Raw genomic sequence first — 16,358 nt, forward strand, 5'->3', positions numbered from 1 at the left:
ATTGATGCCCGCATAGAATTCAGGATTAAATTGATGCTGCTATTAAAAAGCTCAAAACGTTCGATTATAATCATTTATTAGTTTAACTGTACTTTTGCTTCAATACAATTAAAAATATCTGCAGGTATTATGAAACATTCGAAAGTTCTGAGCTCAAGTATGTCAATCCAACTAAATAGAGTTGTTTCTTTGCATGTGCATATAAAATTTCTGTTAGCATTGCGACACAGAAAAACTCCTCAGTATGCAATATTTAATAATCTAAAAACCTTGCACTCTGAAAGCCTTGCTGACCAGTGGAGATCATTGCTGGTGCCCGGCAACTACACTTGCAGAATAGCAAAATAACTGCTGTTCTCCTGTCCTAATTGAGATAAGCGCTGTAGAACTCACGGTGACACTCGTTCTCTTGCAACCACTTTCAAACTACTGTCAAAGCTGTGCTGCATTTCATTATCTGAAACTGCTTTTCTCCAAAAAGGTGAACGACTCCAAGAAGTTGACTCTTGATAAAAGCAATGACTATGATCGAGGTTCCAACTCTTTGTGTTTATATTTCCTTCAAAAGAAAAAAAAAAACTCTGTGATTATATGGCTATGATGAACCAATCAACACCAAATATCTGGACAATATGTCGTCAGTTTCATGCCCTCCCATGAGGTCAGCCTCAATACTATGCCAGTAGAACACATCTTGGTGTAGCTTTAAAGAGTATGGGAACCTCAAAAGATTTGGAATCTTGCCAGACAAAAGATGCAGTAGTAAGTCAGCACCATCTCTTCTTTCAAGTACTAATACTTAATACTTACAATGATAATTATAGTGCTGTCGCATGCTACCTCATTCCATCACATGTGTAAGCAGCCCGAGCTTTCTCATTTTCTTGTTTGACGTCATCATAAATCTTCAATATGGTCTCTGCAAACTTTATCAGCCACTCAAACATCCTTGTCAAGCTAGCCTGTAAGTTGCACAGCTTCGACTCTATCTCACATTTATCCACTTCTTTGTTCTCCTGCTTCAAGTCTGTCTCTTCGATATTAGAAGTTTTCCTTTTGGTTTCTTTCTCTTGTTCCTGCTGCTTAAATAATCCATGAAGGTCTGATGAAATGCATTTTATAGAATCATTGACCTCAACTGAAGGGAGTGATGTGATTCCAGTTGACCAATCACGCAGAACAACAAATATGGGAGGAGCACGGGCTCGACGAGGGGAGAAGGTAACCTTCCTTCCCCTAGACCGCTCTTGGGGTTGCAAGACACACTTTTGAAGCCAGGAATTTAGCGCTTCTACATAGGATTTGTGCGCATCAACCCAATTTGAAAAGCTAGAGCTGAAACAGTCAATCTCACTGCGAAGGTTTAGGAGGGCTTGTCTATAGGTCTCACTTGGTGGTCCTACTGATGAGCTTTTCACGTGGTAGGCTAGTGAAATAGTGATATATTGTGCATGGTGAGTTTCAAGCATAACTTTCCACATTCGGATCAATCTGCAGAGAGGACATATTGTTAAACTGGGTGTTGCCAGGTTTATTGTAAAACTTCATACACAATGTAACAGGAAAAGAAGAGCAGGGATGGAGAGTACCACAACATTGTATACTGTGGCGCAAAACATACACTAAAAAACTTATAAAGGCACTTATTAGTAGTTCTGAGCTGAACTTGTTTTAATTAAAGAATTTTAATAACTTGAGGATCTGCAGAAACTATCTTGAGGCAGACATTTGAGACAGCCAATGGAAAAGGCCTATCATCATTCAGAAAGGATGCAGGTTGTAGTGCACTTAGTAGCAAATGAAGTTCAGTACATATAACAGCAAATCAAGAAAATTATTTAATTTATAAAAGCTTAAAGTTTTCTATGATGCAAAATATGACAGTTTGACAGGATTGAATGTTAAGATTTTCTTTTAAATAAGTTTGGCTTCTCACAAATGACATTATGACGACAGGAAAAAGTGTCAAGTTACAGCCAGGGGATAACACCGGCACAAAGTTGAATCCATTTCGATGTTACAGTGAGTAAAATCATGTGCTTAGACAAGTGTTCTTAATCTAATGTATCTTCAACACAGAACCATTTGCCAGTATTGTGGAACATGCTGGTTGCATTTGCAGATAAAATGGCATGCATAGTTAGATATAGCGGCTATCCAAAACAGTAAGATTGCACAATATATGATAGGTTTAGTTACAATTCACTCCTGAATTTTGACCCAGTATCACTTTCCCCCCTAAATTATTTAAAATGTGCTAATATTCATCCTTATATAGGAGTGCTAAGTGTTACAACTAGATATTATAAGAGGTAAGTATATGCTTTCATAATTGAGGAGGTAAAGATAATGAGTCAACATTTATGCTTTCATATTTTATATGCTAAGTATTACACTTTAGATATAATTTTGACAAAGCATGTGATTAAGTAGTCCAAGGAAAACATATGTACAAAATTTACAAGGGGAAGAATCCCTCTCCTTTAAGTAAAGTGACTTTGGATACATAGGTTCATCAGATCAAAGGAAAGTTAGCTATCCATTATAAATATGTATGCAAATGCATGCTTGATGGTGTTGGCATCCCTGGTAGTTAATACAATTTGATTCATGTGATACATATATATATAAAGGTAAGGCTGGCTACATTTTGCCTTCCCAGACCACATTGTGTTTTCAAAGTTAAGTGTTTATTCTTTTTCTCATCTCATCTGACAACATAAATCAATCAGAATTTTATGAATTTGATGCAAAAATCACATCGAGTAATTAGTGTTAGTAGGCAGACCTCTCAGCAGGATGCATTTCATTAGTAATGATGAAGGACTAAACAAAAGATAAATGTAATCATACCCTTGTATCAGTTCGATAAGTTGGGGTTGCAATTCTTCATCCCTTAACTTCTCGATTCTTTTAGAAATTGAACCAACTGCTTGAATGGCTATGCTTAGTCGTGAATGCAGATCTTTTACAACAGCCCGAGTCTTGTCAATCACATGGACATCTAAATCCCTTGCGAATTGGTGTCGGAGCTGGATGCATTTTCTATCATATGCCTTCCAAATGGACTCACTAGCCTAAGAAGTTACAGAACAAGTTTCAAGCACAGTATTCTAGTGATATCACAAAGATAACTATATAAAATGCATGATATAAAAGGAGCAATCTGAAGTAAACAATAATCTTGTACTACAATAACTGAATACAAAGAAGATACAACTCATGAAAGAAATGACTTTTCTTTATGTTACTAAGTTCTGATCAACTGAGAAGAACAAAAGAACTTCTACAGTATACAGGTTGAGTTACAAATGACAAAGATAACAGAGTTATTTAAGACATTTTTATATTATATAGAACCCTCATGCTCCCTAACTATCTCAATCAAGCCATGCAACAAAAAATACATGAACGCCATCTCTTACTGAATTACTTATTCTATGAGTTCTAGAAAATCCAGTGGGTAACATCATCATCAATGTGTGGGTATGTTGTTTTCCTTTCTAGGTACCAAGTTGCCAACATTTCATTCATAGTGTATGATTGGACATCTATAAAATTTTCCTGTTAAGTCAGATTACACAATATAGTAGAGATTAAAAGTTTTAACCGCCTTCTTAGATTCTATGCTTGATGTTCTCTTCCGGTCTTCTTGAACTATAGATCCAAGTAATGCTTTCAGTTATTTCTTATCAACCGAAGATAGTTTTTCTCCATATTGAATATTAAAAAATTGTTAGTCTCAAGCTAGAGTGTCTCACTAAAGAGAGTATAAGCAGAAATTTTTCTCTTCCATTGTGCTTAAAAAATGCAATCACATATACAGAATCAAAGGCACTTTACAGTCCTAAAATTGCAATGACTTCTTTTTCCAAGATATCAAGTAAATTAAATGCAAGAATCATAGTATTTCATGGTACCTTCAGCTCATCATGAAGTTTTCTCTCCCATGCATAAAGTCTATCCAAAGTCGACGAATGGCTTCCTGAAATCATGCAAAAATCTTCAACAAAATCACTACAACTTTCTGAAATGTCATCCTTTGATGTTAATATAAGAGGATTTCTGGATGACGATGATTGTGACGACACTGAGCGGTTCCAAGTAATAACCTTCGCAACAGGCTGGTCTAGTTCTACACAAAAATTGAAACATTTGAAATCAGGAGCAATTCATTACTCATGCTTTTGAACAGAATATGTCTCAACGTGATGGACATATTTCTGAAGGAATGATTGTTTCACTCAAAGAAAAGTGTCGCATTCTAGAGTTATTAACACGTCCTACCATGTGTTGCAGTGTTCTCTGCCTTGCAACATGTTAGAAAAGCTGATAGAAACTGAAAATTTGAAGATTTCCCTGTCAATACAAAAGATTTATCAAACATCTAGCATGAAGTATGAATGTATCAAACAAAGTACTGCAAACAGCATTCAAAGTGTGTGTGTATAAATATATGATATGCTCACCTATTGTCTGTGAAGAAATGTTCAGGCGAATCTTATTTGTCTCCAGCATCCTTGAAAGCTCATGGCCAGACTCTGCTGCCCTAGTAAAACGGTGTTCAATCTCCTTCATACTGGTAAACAAATCTTTAGCTCTATGAGTTATGAAGTCAGAAGCGTCTTCCCTTGCATTAGATGATTCCTTCATCTCATTTTCTCTCTTGGACCTGGAAAGGTTGGATGACGCAACATTACCCAAAGCTTCACCTTTTCCATTAGCACTAATAAATGCAGGCTTTATCCCTCCAACCTGGGCAACCTTCTTTTCCACCAAATCAGTAGATCTCTCCAAGACGTTGCCATTGGCTGAATGTAATACTGCAACCTTTGTTCCGCCACCACCATTACTCCGCAATTGTGAGTAACCACTGCTTTGAGCAACTCCTTTCACATCCCCAGTGTCCCATTTCTTTTCCTCATTCTTCCGTAATGATCCCCTTTCCTCTTCAATTGGAGGACTCACTTCCTTCTCATTCAAATGTCCTGAACCCCTCAATCTACAAAAGTTTATATTTCGACCAGGTTCACCATTCTGGACCCCTGAATTATCAGATCTATCAATGGGATCAAAGAAGTCCCAGGACGAATCGATGTCAGGGGGTGGTGGAGGGAAAAGAAAAGAAGGAGATGAGCCCTCTTCACAATAGTTGTTTTGGGTTGAATTAACTGTAACTTTCACGGAAGCGGTTCCTGTTGTCCGCATGTAATTAATACTGGAAAGAGGAGTATAAGGACTTCCTCCATTGCATGGTGAACTGACATGGTTAGCAATAGGGGAAGGAGAGGGCGAAGCATAAGAAGAATGGGATGGAGATTTGTCCGGTTCGGAAGTTGACAATGATGATTCAATCAATGTTTCAGCCTCAGCAAACTGTCTTAGAGCACTACCTACATTGCGAAGAGATTGCACATATGACAGTTGAGCCGCTGAGAGAGCATACCTAGAATCAATTGCTTGCTGAATATACTGCATCCGCTCTTTGCAGAGACGCAATGCTGCATTGCCATCCTGTTTTGAGTATGAGCAACCCATCACACATGAAACTTCTTTACAGCCTCTCTTTCATTATGTTCTTCATCTTCAGGACTTGAAACTCTATCTACTCCACAGAAAGATAACTGAAATTTACCTTCTGGAGTTGAAACTCTATCTTCTGAACTAGAAATCTATCTTGCAATGAAGCCTCTTAAATCCATCATTGAAATTTTCTTCCGGACATGGGATATCCATAACTAAAAGGCCTTCGATTTCTAACACTGCTTCAAAAATTCAACTCCTCCGGCTAATTTAAAACACTGTATCCCAAATCAAAAACCCAATTCAGCAAACGACCTCAGAAGGTTAAACAAACAAATATAATCAAAAGAGAAGCACTATCTTCTAAGGAACCCCTCAAGTTAAGAAGACACGACAATGTCTTCCTCTCCAAGAAGCCTTCTTTTCCTCAAGCATGGCAGTCGAAACCCCTCGGAAGCCCAAACACCCAACTCAAACCCACATCAAGCTCGTAGCCTCAACCAATCGCCTTCACAATCCACAAGACCCAATGCCAAGCTCCCTCTTTTTCTTTTTCTTTTTCTTCTTTTTTTTTCCTTTTCCAAGCCAAAAACCCCACAAATTCCCAGAACCCAGAAAATCCACCTCAAAACCCCACTCTTCACACTCTCCCACACACCAAACTCCAGTATCCCGCTTGAGTTCCTCTACATTAAGCAAAACCTCTAGAGAAAAAGACCAAATAGAAGGGAAAGCGCCACCTCTCGACCTCTCATTTCTAGCTAAGAACATCAACCGTCAGGAAGAGCAAGAAAAGCGAAAGCTTGATGAGATAAAAGACAAACCAGGCAAAGAAAAAGTTGCCACTAAAACAAATAGACACAGAAAAGAGCAAGAGAAAGAGCACCTCGACTGCTGTGAGATGACCCCAAAACCACTCTCACTCTCTCTCTCTCTCTCTCTCTCTCTCTCCTCTCTTCTCAAAAGAAAATGAAAAATAAACAACACGCCAAGAGAAGCGCAGGCAGGAAAAGATTTGGAAAAAGAAGGAACAAATCCAAATCCTAATCCTTCGCTCTCTCCACTCTGTTCTCCATCTGGGAGAGCATTTCATTTAATTAGAGAAGAGGAGCAATGCTGCTATTACCAGCACCAGTAATGGCCCCACCAGAGCACCTGGCTTAATTCTATGATTAAATCCTTAATTAATTATAGGTTTTAAGGATCATAGCTGGAACATCTCATGACAAAAGTGCCCCTAGGGTTTCTCAACGTCTCTCTTCTCTATTTATTATTATAATAATGGCTCCTTTTGCGAGGTCGACCTTGCTCTAACGAGATAGGGGTACATCTGTAAATTCCTCTACGGGACTGGAGTATTTGGTGCACCAGGTGCGGTACAGTGATGCAACTCTTGAGTGGGTACTGGGATCACGAATCAACAGGGCTGCGTGATGGGTGAACTGCTGTTTGTTTGTTTGATTTGATTGATTGATTCCATACCAGCGTACGGTTAAAGACCAACAACTATCATTAGTTTAGTTTTAGTCCCACCCGTGAGTAATTTTGGTCATTTTGGAATGGAAATCTCCTCCTTTTTTGCGTGTTCTTATGATATATACGTTTTCCTGACAAAAGTAATCCCTCATTGATCATATTTTCCTCTTGCTATCCTGATCCTAATCGAAGTTTGAAATCTTGGTCATTTTCTTACTTGATGTAAATAATCTAAGAAATTTCTGATATCAAACTCAATAGCTCATCAAATTTAAACATCCACTAATGAACTCCTCGAGAATGTTGCACAAGTGCAACAAGGAAATCACCAACTAAGTCATACAATACCTTATCATTCTGAGAGCTGCTGTTGTTGAATTCATTCCTTATAAGAGTTTCTAGTGTCCACCCAGTCTTCTTAGTGAAAGCTTCATTTATTTGCTTGATATCTACTGCTGATCTGGTCACAACTGTTCGAATTATAACCTCACAAGCATCTGAATTCTTGAGAGTCTTGCGGAGTTGCTTGGCGAAGTGCTTCTCAGGAAACTGAATGCATCGAATCGCGACTCGGAGCTGCCTACCAAACTCTCCGCACTTGTCTTTCTTCAAGAACTTCGAGAACTCCTGGCCGTAGAGTTGCTTGTACGAGAAGAGAATTGCTTTCATTTGATCACTGCTTCTCTGCTTCAGTAGCAAAGTGATGCACCTCTGATCAATGTATTTTCCACTCTCAATTGCTTCGAAAAGCGTTTTTGAATCACACATTGCCATAGACTTGTCAACTTTGCCTCCACTATACTTGCTTGAGTTCATGACTGCTAGAAGAACCTAACAGGACACAAATCAAACAGTTAGTTTCGTTTCACTTAACATATATCTTATGACAGGAAGAAAAAAAAAACAGATTACCTCCTTTATGTTACCATTTGTTTTAGAGGACACGTCGCGTTCAAGATCAGAGTAGTACCGAGCATGGTATGCTAACTTGATCGAGATGAGCTCTGAGGAAGAACGAGTGCAGACGATTTCGATGAGCACGTCTAGGTCCAGAGTTTTTCCGAAAAGTGAGTTTCTTATCAACTCAGCATCTCGATTGGAAGGTTCGCAAGCTCGAAGATATGCCACCCTCTGCATGTATTGGATAACGATCAAGCTAGTGTCTTCTTGGCTTGATATGCTTCTTCTTGAATTCGAACTACTACTAGGAAGACTTACTGCAAGTGTTGTTTTCATACGGGAGAGGAGGTGAAGGAGGTCATGGTTATAGAGACCATAGTAAGTCCCACGAATGAGCTTTAACTCTTCCACGTTTCTTTGAGTAAAGATTTCCACAACTCTTCTTGCATTGCTTGAGCCAGAATTGCCTGATGTTGCACAAAACATGATCAACAATTATACTTCCATTAAGATCTCAATTATTGAATGTCTATAAATTAAAGCTCCGCCTGATCGGTATTTGATTACTTCTTTTGAATGTAATAAAATCACAGCAAGTTGTTCCAAAGAAAAGGCCTAAACTAAGCTATCAACAATGTGGCAAAATATAGGAAGTATTATAATTACCAGAAAATAAATGGTGGAGATATTGGCAATCTGCTTCATATATCGTAGAGAGTTGTTTACTTGATGCCATCTGGGAGAAGCTGCCAACAGAAACCTTGAATGACTTGAAGCTCAGAGAGCCCTTACAATTTATTGCCTTCAGCATGCGCTACTTAAACTCGGAATCTTACTTTCTTAAAGATATCATAAAAGTCGGAGAACATGCACCGAAAATATTCCAAGAACATATCCTACCTCCCAAATTCAACAATAGTCTATCCTCAAGACCTCACTTTCTTAGTGCTTTCGATTAAAAAATGGCATAATAACATATATCAAATGATCTTCTGTGAAAATGAAATCTGTCAGCATAACTAATTTGAGAGTATATATGAACAGTCGAAGACATGCTCTAACTTTTAAAAGGTAACACAAGGAATCCATGAGAGTAGTTCTTGCTAACTAACCAGCTTCAATTAGAAGATAACTCTTAAGTCTCGACGATTGTCGTTCATCGGTTGGGCAATATCAACTCAATTTTCTGGCAATCCTTCGTGTGAATCAGACAACTGAAACTTTTAATCGTAGTCAGAGAACAAAGTCGCATTCAGACTTATCATCACATTCCACATTCCTAGTGAGATGAGTTAATATCACACCTCTCCTTTACAGAGATCATTCACATTGTATGCCAGCTTAAAGCAGGAGAGTTTGAAATAAACAAGTTCTAAATTCCGCGACTGATACTTGAAATCGGTGACGAGAAAGCTTAGGTGACTAAATATTGTGATGGGTTGGCTTCTGAAATCTCGAGGCCACCGAGTTTAGTGAAGTCTACAAAGCTAAACAACCATAAGCCTACATAAACGAAACAATATTTTAGATCCGTATATACAATAATTGCTGCCGTATCTTACAAAGCAAAAGGTTTCAAACCAAGAAATTGAACACAAAACAGGACAAGAAAATGTCACTAAAACCCACCATAACCCATTAATTAGATGAACGAGACTCGTCAACGGAGGATCGTTCACTTGAATAATCCTCCTCTGCACTAAAATCTCCACGCTGAATCCTCTCCACCTCCCTCACAATCTCTCCCATCTCAGGCCTCTTCTCCGGTGAAATCTCGCAACATCTCAATGCAACCTTCAGCAACTCGAACATCCCCTTCACTGCACCTCTTTGCACCGAGATCTCACTGTCAAACACCTCACACGTCCACTCTTCTCTTACAGCTCGTTGCACCCAATTATACAATTCCACTCCCTCGACCCCCCTCGGAGCCGAATAGGCCGAGGGCCGACCGGTGATGAGCTCGAGGAGAAGGCAGCCGTAGCTCCACACGTCGGCTTTGCGAGAGATCTTGCAGCGGCGGTGGACGTACTCGGGGGACTTATAGGCCACAATCCTACGCTCCGCAAGCGACGCCGAGATAAAGGAAGTCAACCCATGATCGCATACCATTGCGACGTCGTTCTCGTCGAGAAGAACGTTGGATGACTTCAAGTTGCCGTGGGGGATCAACGTTCTTGGCCCTACCATGTTATGGTGTAAGAACTCCATTGCTCTACCCACGCCTAGAGCTACAAATAATCTCGTGTTCCATTTGAATGGAATCCTATTAGTCCCTCTTCCTCCTGTACTAGAATTCCGCTAATTAGTGATCGATGATGAACATTCTAAGTTAGAAGCTATCGACTTCAAAATTTCATATATCGGCACCCTGTATTTAATGATCTGAACTTTTAAATTAGGAAAAAAGAACTTTAAAAGGCAGGGTATTAAATGCAAAAATTCTGATTGACTTACCGTGTAAGCGATCAAAGAGGTTTCCGTTGACTGCGTAAGTATGGATCAAAAGCTTTTCTTCAGGTGAGTAGTAGAAGGCGACCAATGGCAATATATTTGGGTGTTGCATGGAGGCGAGAAGCGTGACGTGCTTGGCGAACTCTTCTCTGGTAAGCGGCCTTACATCTCTTAGCCTCTTCACGACTAGTATACGCCCGTGATCAAGAATTGCCTTGTAGCAACTTCCAAAATTGCCCTTCCCCAGCACCTCGGCCGAGGATTTCAAAAGGTCGTCGAGGTCGTAACCGAGATCACCGCCCTTCACAAACGTTAGCTTCCTCTGCTGTGCTCCTACTTCTGGCCTCTTCTCTTCAGTACTACTTGCCACGTCATGATCATCATCTCTGTCACTCTTTGCGTTTTGGTTCTCCTCTTCTGCTAATTTTATCTTTTTTGATTTCTTATACAAGGCAAAGATGGTCAATAGCAGGGCAAGCAGTAGAGAGACAACTGAGAATATAAAGATGGGTAATGGAATAGTTTTGGATAACCAATCGGATTTCTCTCTTGGATGGTTGTCTTCTGACTCGTCGAGGGATTGGAGGACGGTGGCATTTGGGATTTCACCTATGGAGTTGCTGCCATTTTGGGTGGTGATCCTTCCGGCGATCGCGTTGCAGAAGGTCAGGAGGAGGAGGAGGAGGTGATGGTAGAAAGTTGAATGCATGGGGTTATCCTTTGGATTCTTAAATGGCAACTGGAAGCTTATAGAGGAACTATGTACGCGTTGGCTTTGTCCTACTAATAGAATTGGATGGTAGCTATCATTTATGGTGGATTAGAGGATTTTGGATATTCTTATTGGGGTCTGTTCGGTAGTTAGCATAGAGAACAACGCTGCATGTCAACTGATACTCCTCGTTGAGAAAACAAGGGAGCGTACTGTCGATTTACTGATAGGCCTTAAATGTAATAGATATCCTAGGATTATTTATATAGTTTTTTCTAGGATGGGTTTAGATAACCTCGAAATTTGGATTCACATGTGGAATAAATATTTTTCATTATGATATAAGCATTTTGTAAAAGTATAATAAATAAAGAATCACTTATTTTTATATTAGTATAGTAATACTTACTTCTCTCTATTTATTTTATCTAATATTTTTATATTTACTAATTATTTTTTTATTTTTTAAAAAATATTTTGATAAACTAGGATTTCAATCTTATGTCAGACCACTTGTAATCATTATACACTACAATAGTATATAAAGAAACATATGAATAATGAACTCTCTTATACTAGTATTAAAGATTAATATAACTATAATAGTACTGAATTTATTCTACAAACTAATAGGGAGATTACTAGACCACTCATTATAAAACTGACTCGTTTTTCGTTTGAAATTTTATTTGAGAACAACTCCTTATTTAATAAATGAGTCAAACACAAGCCAAAGTTTGAGTTAAGAATATAAATGAATCAAACAAAAGCAAGACTTAATTCGCTCAGGTTTAATTCAATATAGCTTAATTATTATTATTATTATATATATATAATGATAGTTAAAATTTAATAACTAATTTACTCTTTCGATTGCTATTGTTTTTAATTTAGCTAATATTTTTAATTAGATTGGGATCTAGATTCATATCCCTCAACCACCGGTGGAAGAGATCTAACTCGTTTGATCGATTAATTATTAAGTAAATATATGGAACTAATTGAGCTTTAAATAGATTAAAAATTTTAAATGAGTTGTATTTTGAAGCTAGTTAGACTTATTAAGTCTAAGTGGAATACGAACCGACTCAAAGAAATACCTTTAGAACTAAAATTTCAGTTCGATCTATGTTTCGAATTTCAATAACTTAATTTCGAAGCAAACAACTCGCTCGTGCCAATGGGCCGACTTACGGATTTACGAAAGCAGAATCGCCAAAACGGTGGGAACCGCGGGTAAAGAATATCCGGATAATTTCCAATAAAAGTTTGGAAAAGACTTACATGCCATCCATGCGTAACTCCACGTCATCTCTGAGACATAAATTTGCTCGACCTTAAATCTCCATATCCCTGCAGGTAGTAGTAACACGTTGTACAAAAAGTTTCTCAATTCTGTCTTTCTCGCATTGGCATCCATGCAATATTACTGTTGCTGTTCATCGTTTTGACCCTTCGTCTCTCAGAAGGGGTCGGGTGAAAGAACCGATCTTATTAATTACGGGTATAAGGTATTCACTATTCACTATATAGAAGGGCATCGAAGGACGATGAGAGGTTCAAATTAAGTTAATTATTGGAGTAGGCGAAGCTAGCCATGGTCACCTCAGCTTTACGAAACCACCGCACAGACTTGGGCATTGGCGAAGACGAGGTCGACCCGATGCAGTTGGGCTGGGAGTCCACCGACATACTCGATCTCAAGAAGCGCATGTGGAAGGATAAGCTGCTCCTCGAGAAGCTCAACGAACGTGACCAACACGAGGGTACCACGTCGATTGACGTCGCCGCCGAGCGCTCCTCGGCCGAGGCGAGGTCTTGCCGCAAGATGATGCTCCGGGCCCAAGACGGGGTCCTCAAGTACATGCTCAAGATGATGCAGGCTTGCAACGCACGTGGCTTCGTGTACGGGATCGTCCCCGAGAAGGGGTTGCCGGTCACCGGCTCGTCCGAGAGTTTGCGCACTTGGTGGAACGAGACGGTCCGGTTTGACCGGAACGCGCCGCCGGCTATTACTGAATACTTAGGCACTGAACCGAGTGAGATAGTATTTCATTCATCTCTGAGCGACCTCCAACAGTTGCAAGATAGCACACTCGGGTCCCTCCTCTCGGCTCTACTCCAGCACTGCAACCCACCCCAGAGGAGCTTCCCATTAGACGAGGGTTTGGCCCCACCTTGGTGGCCCACTGGTGTAGAGCCCTGGTGGGGCTTGCAAGGTGAGGCCTATGCCCAAGGCCCACCACCTTATAGGAAGCCTCATGATCTTAAAAAGGCCTGGAAGCTTAGCTTATTGACGACAGTGATTAAGCATATGAGCCCTAACTTTGATCAAATGAGAACGTTAGTGTGGCAATCTAAGAGGCTACAGAGTAAGATGAGTGCTAGGGAAACCGAGACGTGGTCAAAAGTTGTTAACCAGGAGGAGGCATTAGTGCAATTAGCTAACACTTCCCTTAAGATTTCTGCAGCAAAGGAGGAGCCCAATCGTGAGGTGACGCAGACTTCTCGCAGTAGCAATGACAAGAGGAAGTCCGACTTTGGTGATCATGACAAAAAGGAGAAGTACGCGCGAAGTGATGGAGGAGGATCTGTTGAGGTTAGCGTGGACTCGCCAGATATAGGCCTTGATGAAGAGGATTTGAGCTCCATTAACGAGCTCATGAACTTGTACTCTGGTCCCCATTGTGGTGACAAAGATGCCAACGGAGTTGGTTTGCCTTTGGAGCAGGGCATGGCAATGGACGTAATGCAGCTTGGGAGTCATAAGGAGGAAATCCATCATGGACCTTACGGTACGGAGTTCGATGGTTACATGCTGCCTGTGCAAGAACATGCCTCTATCTGGAACATCGACTTAGGCTGAAGGAGAACTGCAGGAGAGGAAATTGTTTGTTTGCTTCTCGTAGTGGATCGACCTACTATAATAAAGTCACTTGGTATGTTAGGAAATCAGGAGAGATCCTACTAATCTTCTCTATTCTATGACAAAGAAAGTCTTCTTTGTCAGTTGAAAGATCCGTGTCCTCATTTAAAGGATTATAGGTTTAACTTTTTGTATCAAATAATTCAATATTTTCAAAATATGCTGCTTTTCCTTCACTTTTCAATAGAAAAATGACCGCTCTCCATCGGGAGGACTTGTTTCATTCTTGCTGAAGCTAACAACTAATCCAACCCATTCGTGTCGTCAAAAGAGCCTACTATTCTTCTCTGTATAATAATTACTTACTAATCTCCGGTACGGAAATAATGGCTATATGGGCAAACACTTCTCCTTCAGCCTTCGGCCAAAATATCTCTGTTCGATTGCATATTTTCATTTGTTTGGTAAATATTAAAATTGAAATAGAATCGGTCTAGTCTTGTAATTATTTATGGCAGAAGATTATATAACGTTATAAGGCATCTTGCTACTATTTTTGACAGAAGATTACTACATTATAAGGCATCTTACCATTAACTATGGATATAGGGCATTATGGTTATGGCAGAAGATTATAACTTTTAAGACATATATTTATTTATTTGGTGAGAAAAGATCAGCCCAGGAGCGAGATATCCTGTCACTAGATAAAGCATAAAAGGAAAGATTAAAAGAAGTTTCCGTTGAAGCACGCTAGTCCTTATAAATAAGCTTTAGATGCCAAACTGGTCGGCATTGGAAACCGGCGACCATCTCTCAGCAATGGCAAACAAAAGGCTAATGCTTTTGCCTTTCATGTGGCTCTCTCTTGTTTCTTTCCACCAAGTTAATGGAAGATTACTCGCAGAGAACGAAGACGTGGAGTCCCGGACCACCCTTGTCAAAACTAAACAGGTACAAAACGTTGCACATTAATCTAGTGATCTGCATACGTTACGATAGAAGGAGAACTAACAAATCTATTCCTCACAGCTTAAAGGACGAGATGCAATCCGAAGCCATCGTTCGATCAGTCTAGCAGCAAAACCATCCGGTCTTGATATCACAGACGCCAATGACATTATCGCGCATGTACTTTTAATTACAAACTCAGTATCCAGTTTTCTTATTAAGTTTTGGATTCTTCAACCATAGTTAGTTGGTGCAGTTGTATGTGTAATATCTTTATATTTCCCTTATAACTTTGTCTACAGAGGGCTGGGTATCAGACACTAGACGGAACTTATCACGGTACTACGGCTAAAATAAACGTATATGATTTGCCTGATGTAAAGGGCCATCAGGCAAGTTATGCAGCGATTTATCTTCGGAACATCGTGGATTTTGTCGATAATACCATTGCAGCTGGAGTGCACGTAAGTTAGTATCATTTCTAATATTCTCAACATGCAATTAATTGGATATATATATATATATATATAATCTTATATCAGAATTGAGTGGTGATATTGCAGATAGATCCCGATTATTATAAGAATAGTAAAGCTCATTTCTTCACGTATTGGTCTGTGAGTATCGGAAGTACTTTTTATTTTCTTCCCCCTCTTAACATCAAAGCAATGGTTAACTTACTGATGTGTTGATTAACTTGTAGGTGGGCGGCTCTGTAGACTGCTTTAACCTTGAATGTAATCCCGGCTTTGTACTATCTAATACGTCCAATTCCATCCCAGGAGCAGAGCTAGTTCCGACCTCTGTTTACGATGGAGAGCAACGCTACATCACTCTCACTATAAAGAAGGTTGAGTTTTAAATTGACGCATCCTAAATTTCCAGGATGATATTTGATACTTGATTATCATCATTTTAGTAATGATTTTTTCTTTTTCTTTTTTCCTATGGCAGGATGAATATACTGGTGATTGGTCGTTATACCGAGATGATTTAGGAAACCAGAAACTAGTAGGCTATTGGCCAAAAACTCTCTTTACGAATTTAGCTCAAACTGCAACAATGGTTGAATGGGGTGGAACTGTGACCTTCACCAAGAATGAAACGAGCCCTCCGATGGGGAGCGGCCATTTTCCTAGTGAAGGTGAAAGAAAAGCAGCGCATTTCGAACGCATTGAGTTATTTGATGAAGAGGGCAAATCCTATGAGCCTTGGGAAGAGGATTTAAGTATTTCAACTGACAAAGAAGACTGCTACAAGGCTTCTGCATTTGATGATCAAATGTTCTATTACGGTGGACCTGCTGGTTGTAACTGATGTGAAAACGTATCTATCCTGTTAATCAAGTATCCAATCTCGAGTTTTCAAAGAGCAATTGCAATTATTTGATCATCTTTCATAATAAACTTGGTTTACTACCGAGAGTCGTTCAGTTGCTGAGTAAACGAAATACGTAGCGGTCGATAAAAGGGAATT

At 39.5% G+C, this 16,358-nt stretch overlaps 5 protein-coding genes across 8 annotated transcripts; 2 read left to right on the forward strand and 3 right to left on the reverse strand.

Annotated features, from left to right (window-relative positions):
- Positions 1-78: 78 nt before the first annotated feature.
- On the reverse strand, positions 79-6,633 carry LOC140777195 (uncharacterized). 4 transcript variants are annotated; one of them, XM_073121143.1, is made up of 6 exons: positions 6,410-6,633; positions 4,470-5,801; positions 4,288-4,359; positions 3,921-4,135; positions 2,854-3,077; positions 79-1,491 (listed from the first exon to the last, which is right to left on the reverse strand). In XM_073121143.1, exons 2-6 carry the CDS (start codon positions 5,536-5,538, stop codon positions 837-839), a joined length of 2,235 nt encoding a protein of 744 aa, XP_072977244.1. In that variant the 5' UTR covers positions 5,539-5,801; positions 6,410-6,633; the 3' UTR covers positions 79-836. The 4 variants fall into 4 exon arrangements, with proteins under 4 accessions (XP_072977244.1, XP_072977243.1, XP_072977241.1 ...); XM_073121142.1 differs by having other exon boundaries at positions 4,470-6,280; XM_073121140.1 differs by having other exon boundaries at positions 4,470-6,284.
- Positions 6,634-7,275: 642 nt separating this feature from the next.
- Positions 7,276-8,635, reverse strand: LOC140779410 (annexin D7-like). The gene is made up of 4 exons (XM_073124454.1): positions 8,566-8,635; positions 8,218-8,366; positions 7,912-8,130; positions 7,276-7,830 (listed from the first exon to the last, which is right to left on the reverse strand). Exons 1-4 carry the CDS (start codon positions 8,633-8,635, stop codon positions 7,282-7,284), a joined length of 987 nt encoding a protein of 328 aa, XP_072980555.1. The 3' UTR covers positions 7,276-7,281.
- A 902-nt stretch (positions 8,636-9,537) lies between these two features.
- On the reverse strand, positions 9,538-11,062 carry LOC140777048 (leucine-rich repeat receptor-like protein kinase PXC1). The gene is made up of 2 exons (XM_073120948.1): positions 10,357-11,062; positions 9,538-10,184 (listed from the first exon to the last, which is right to left on the reverse strand). Exons 1-2 carry the CDS (start codon positions 11,060-11,062, stop codon positions 9,538-9,540), a joined length of 1,353 nt encoding a protein of 450 aa, XP_072977049.1.
- A 1,600-nt stretch (positions 11,063-12,662) lies between these two features.
- On the forward strand, positions 12,663-13,931 carry LOC140777049 (putative ETHYLENE INSENSITIVE 3-like 4 protein). Its single transcript, XM_073120949.1, has one exon. The coding sequence runs from the start codon at positions 12,663-12,665 to the stop codon at positions 13,929-13,931; it is 1,269 nt and encodes a 422-aa protein (XP_072977050.1).
- Positions 13,932-14,753: 822 nt separating this feature from the next.
- LOC140777050 (protein neprosin-like) lies at positions 14,754-16,199 on the forward strand. Its single transcript, XM_073120950.1, has 4 exons — positions 14,754-14,885; positions 15,185-15,346; positions 15,586-15,732; positions 15,837-16,199. Exons 1-4 carry the CDS (start codon positions 14,754-14,756, stop codon positions 16,197-16,199), a joined length of 804 nt encoding a protein of 267 aa, XP_072977051.1.
- The last annotated feature ends 159 nt before the right edge of the window (positions 16,200-16,358 follow it).

The sequence above is a fragment of the Typha angustifolia genome, chromosome 15 (genome assembly GCF_048772165.1).
Source record: "Typha angustifolia cultivar Huaian chromosome 15, ASM4877216v1, whole genome shotgun sequence".
Lineage (NCBI taxonomy): Eukaryota > Viridiplantae > Streptophyta > Magnoliopsida > Poales > Typhaceae > Typha > Typha angustifolia.

Bases quoted from the DNA above. Each gene is read 5' to 3' on its own strand.
- LOC140777195 (XM_073121143.1), bottom strand. From the start codon at position 5,538: ATGGGTTGCTCATACTCAAAACAGGATGGCAATGCAGCATTGCGTCTC. The intron at 4,360-4,469 runs GTGAGCATATCA...TTGTATTGACAG, and splicing joins CATTTCTTCACAGACAATAG to GGAAATCTTCAAATTTTCAG. The intron at 1,492-2,853 runs GTATGATTACAT...TCCTCTCTGCAG, and splicing joins CTTATCGAACTGATACAAGG to ATTGATCCGAATGTGGAAAG.
- LOC140777049 (XM_073120949.1), top strand. From the start codon at position 12,663: ATGGTCACCTCAGCTTTACGAAACCACCGCACAGACTTGGGCATTGGC.
- LOC140779410 (XM_073124454.1), bottom strand. From the start codon at position 8,635: ATGGCATCAAGTAAACAACTCTCTACGATATATGAAGCAGATTGCCAA. The intron at 8,367-8,565 runs GTAATTATAATA...GTGCAACATCAG, and splicing joins TCTCCACCATTTATTTTCTG to GCAATTCTGGCTCAAGCAAT. The intron at 7,831-7,911 runs GTAATCTGTTTT...GTGTCCTGTTAG, and splicing joins CAAATGGTAACATAAAGGAG to GTTCTTCTAGCAGTCATGAA.
- LOC140777048 (XM_073120948.1), bottom strand. From the start codon at position 11,062: ATGCATTCAACTTTCTACCATCACCTCCTCCTCCTCCTCCTGACCTTC. The intron at 10,185-10,356 runs GTAAGTCAATCA...ATTCTAGTACAG, and splicing joins CCTCTTTGATCGCTTACACG to GAGGAAGAGGGACTAATAGG.
- LOC140777050 (XM_073120950.1), top strand. From the start codon at position 14,754: ATGGCAAACAAAAGGCTAATGCTTTTGCCTTTCATGTGGCTCTCTCTT. The intron at 14,886-15,184 runs GTACAAAACGTT...CTTTGTCTACAG, and splicing joins CCCTTGTCAAAACTAAACAG to AGGGCTGGGTATCAGACACT. The intron at 15,347-15,585 runs GTAAGTTAGTAT...ATTAACTTGTAG, and splicing joins CCATTGCAGCTGGAGTGCAC to GTGGGCGGCTCTGTAGACTG.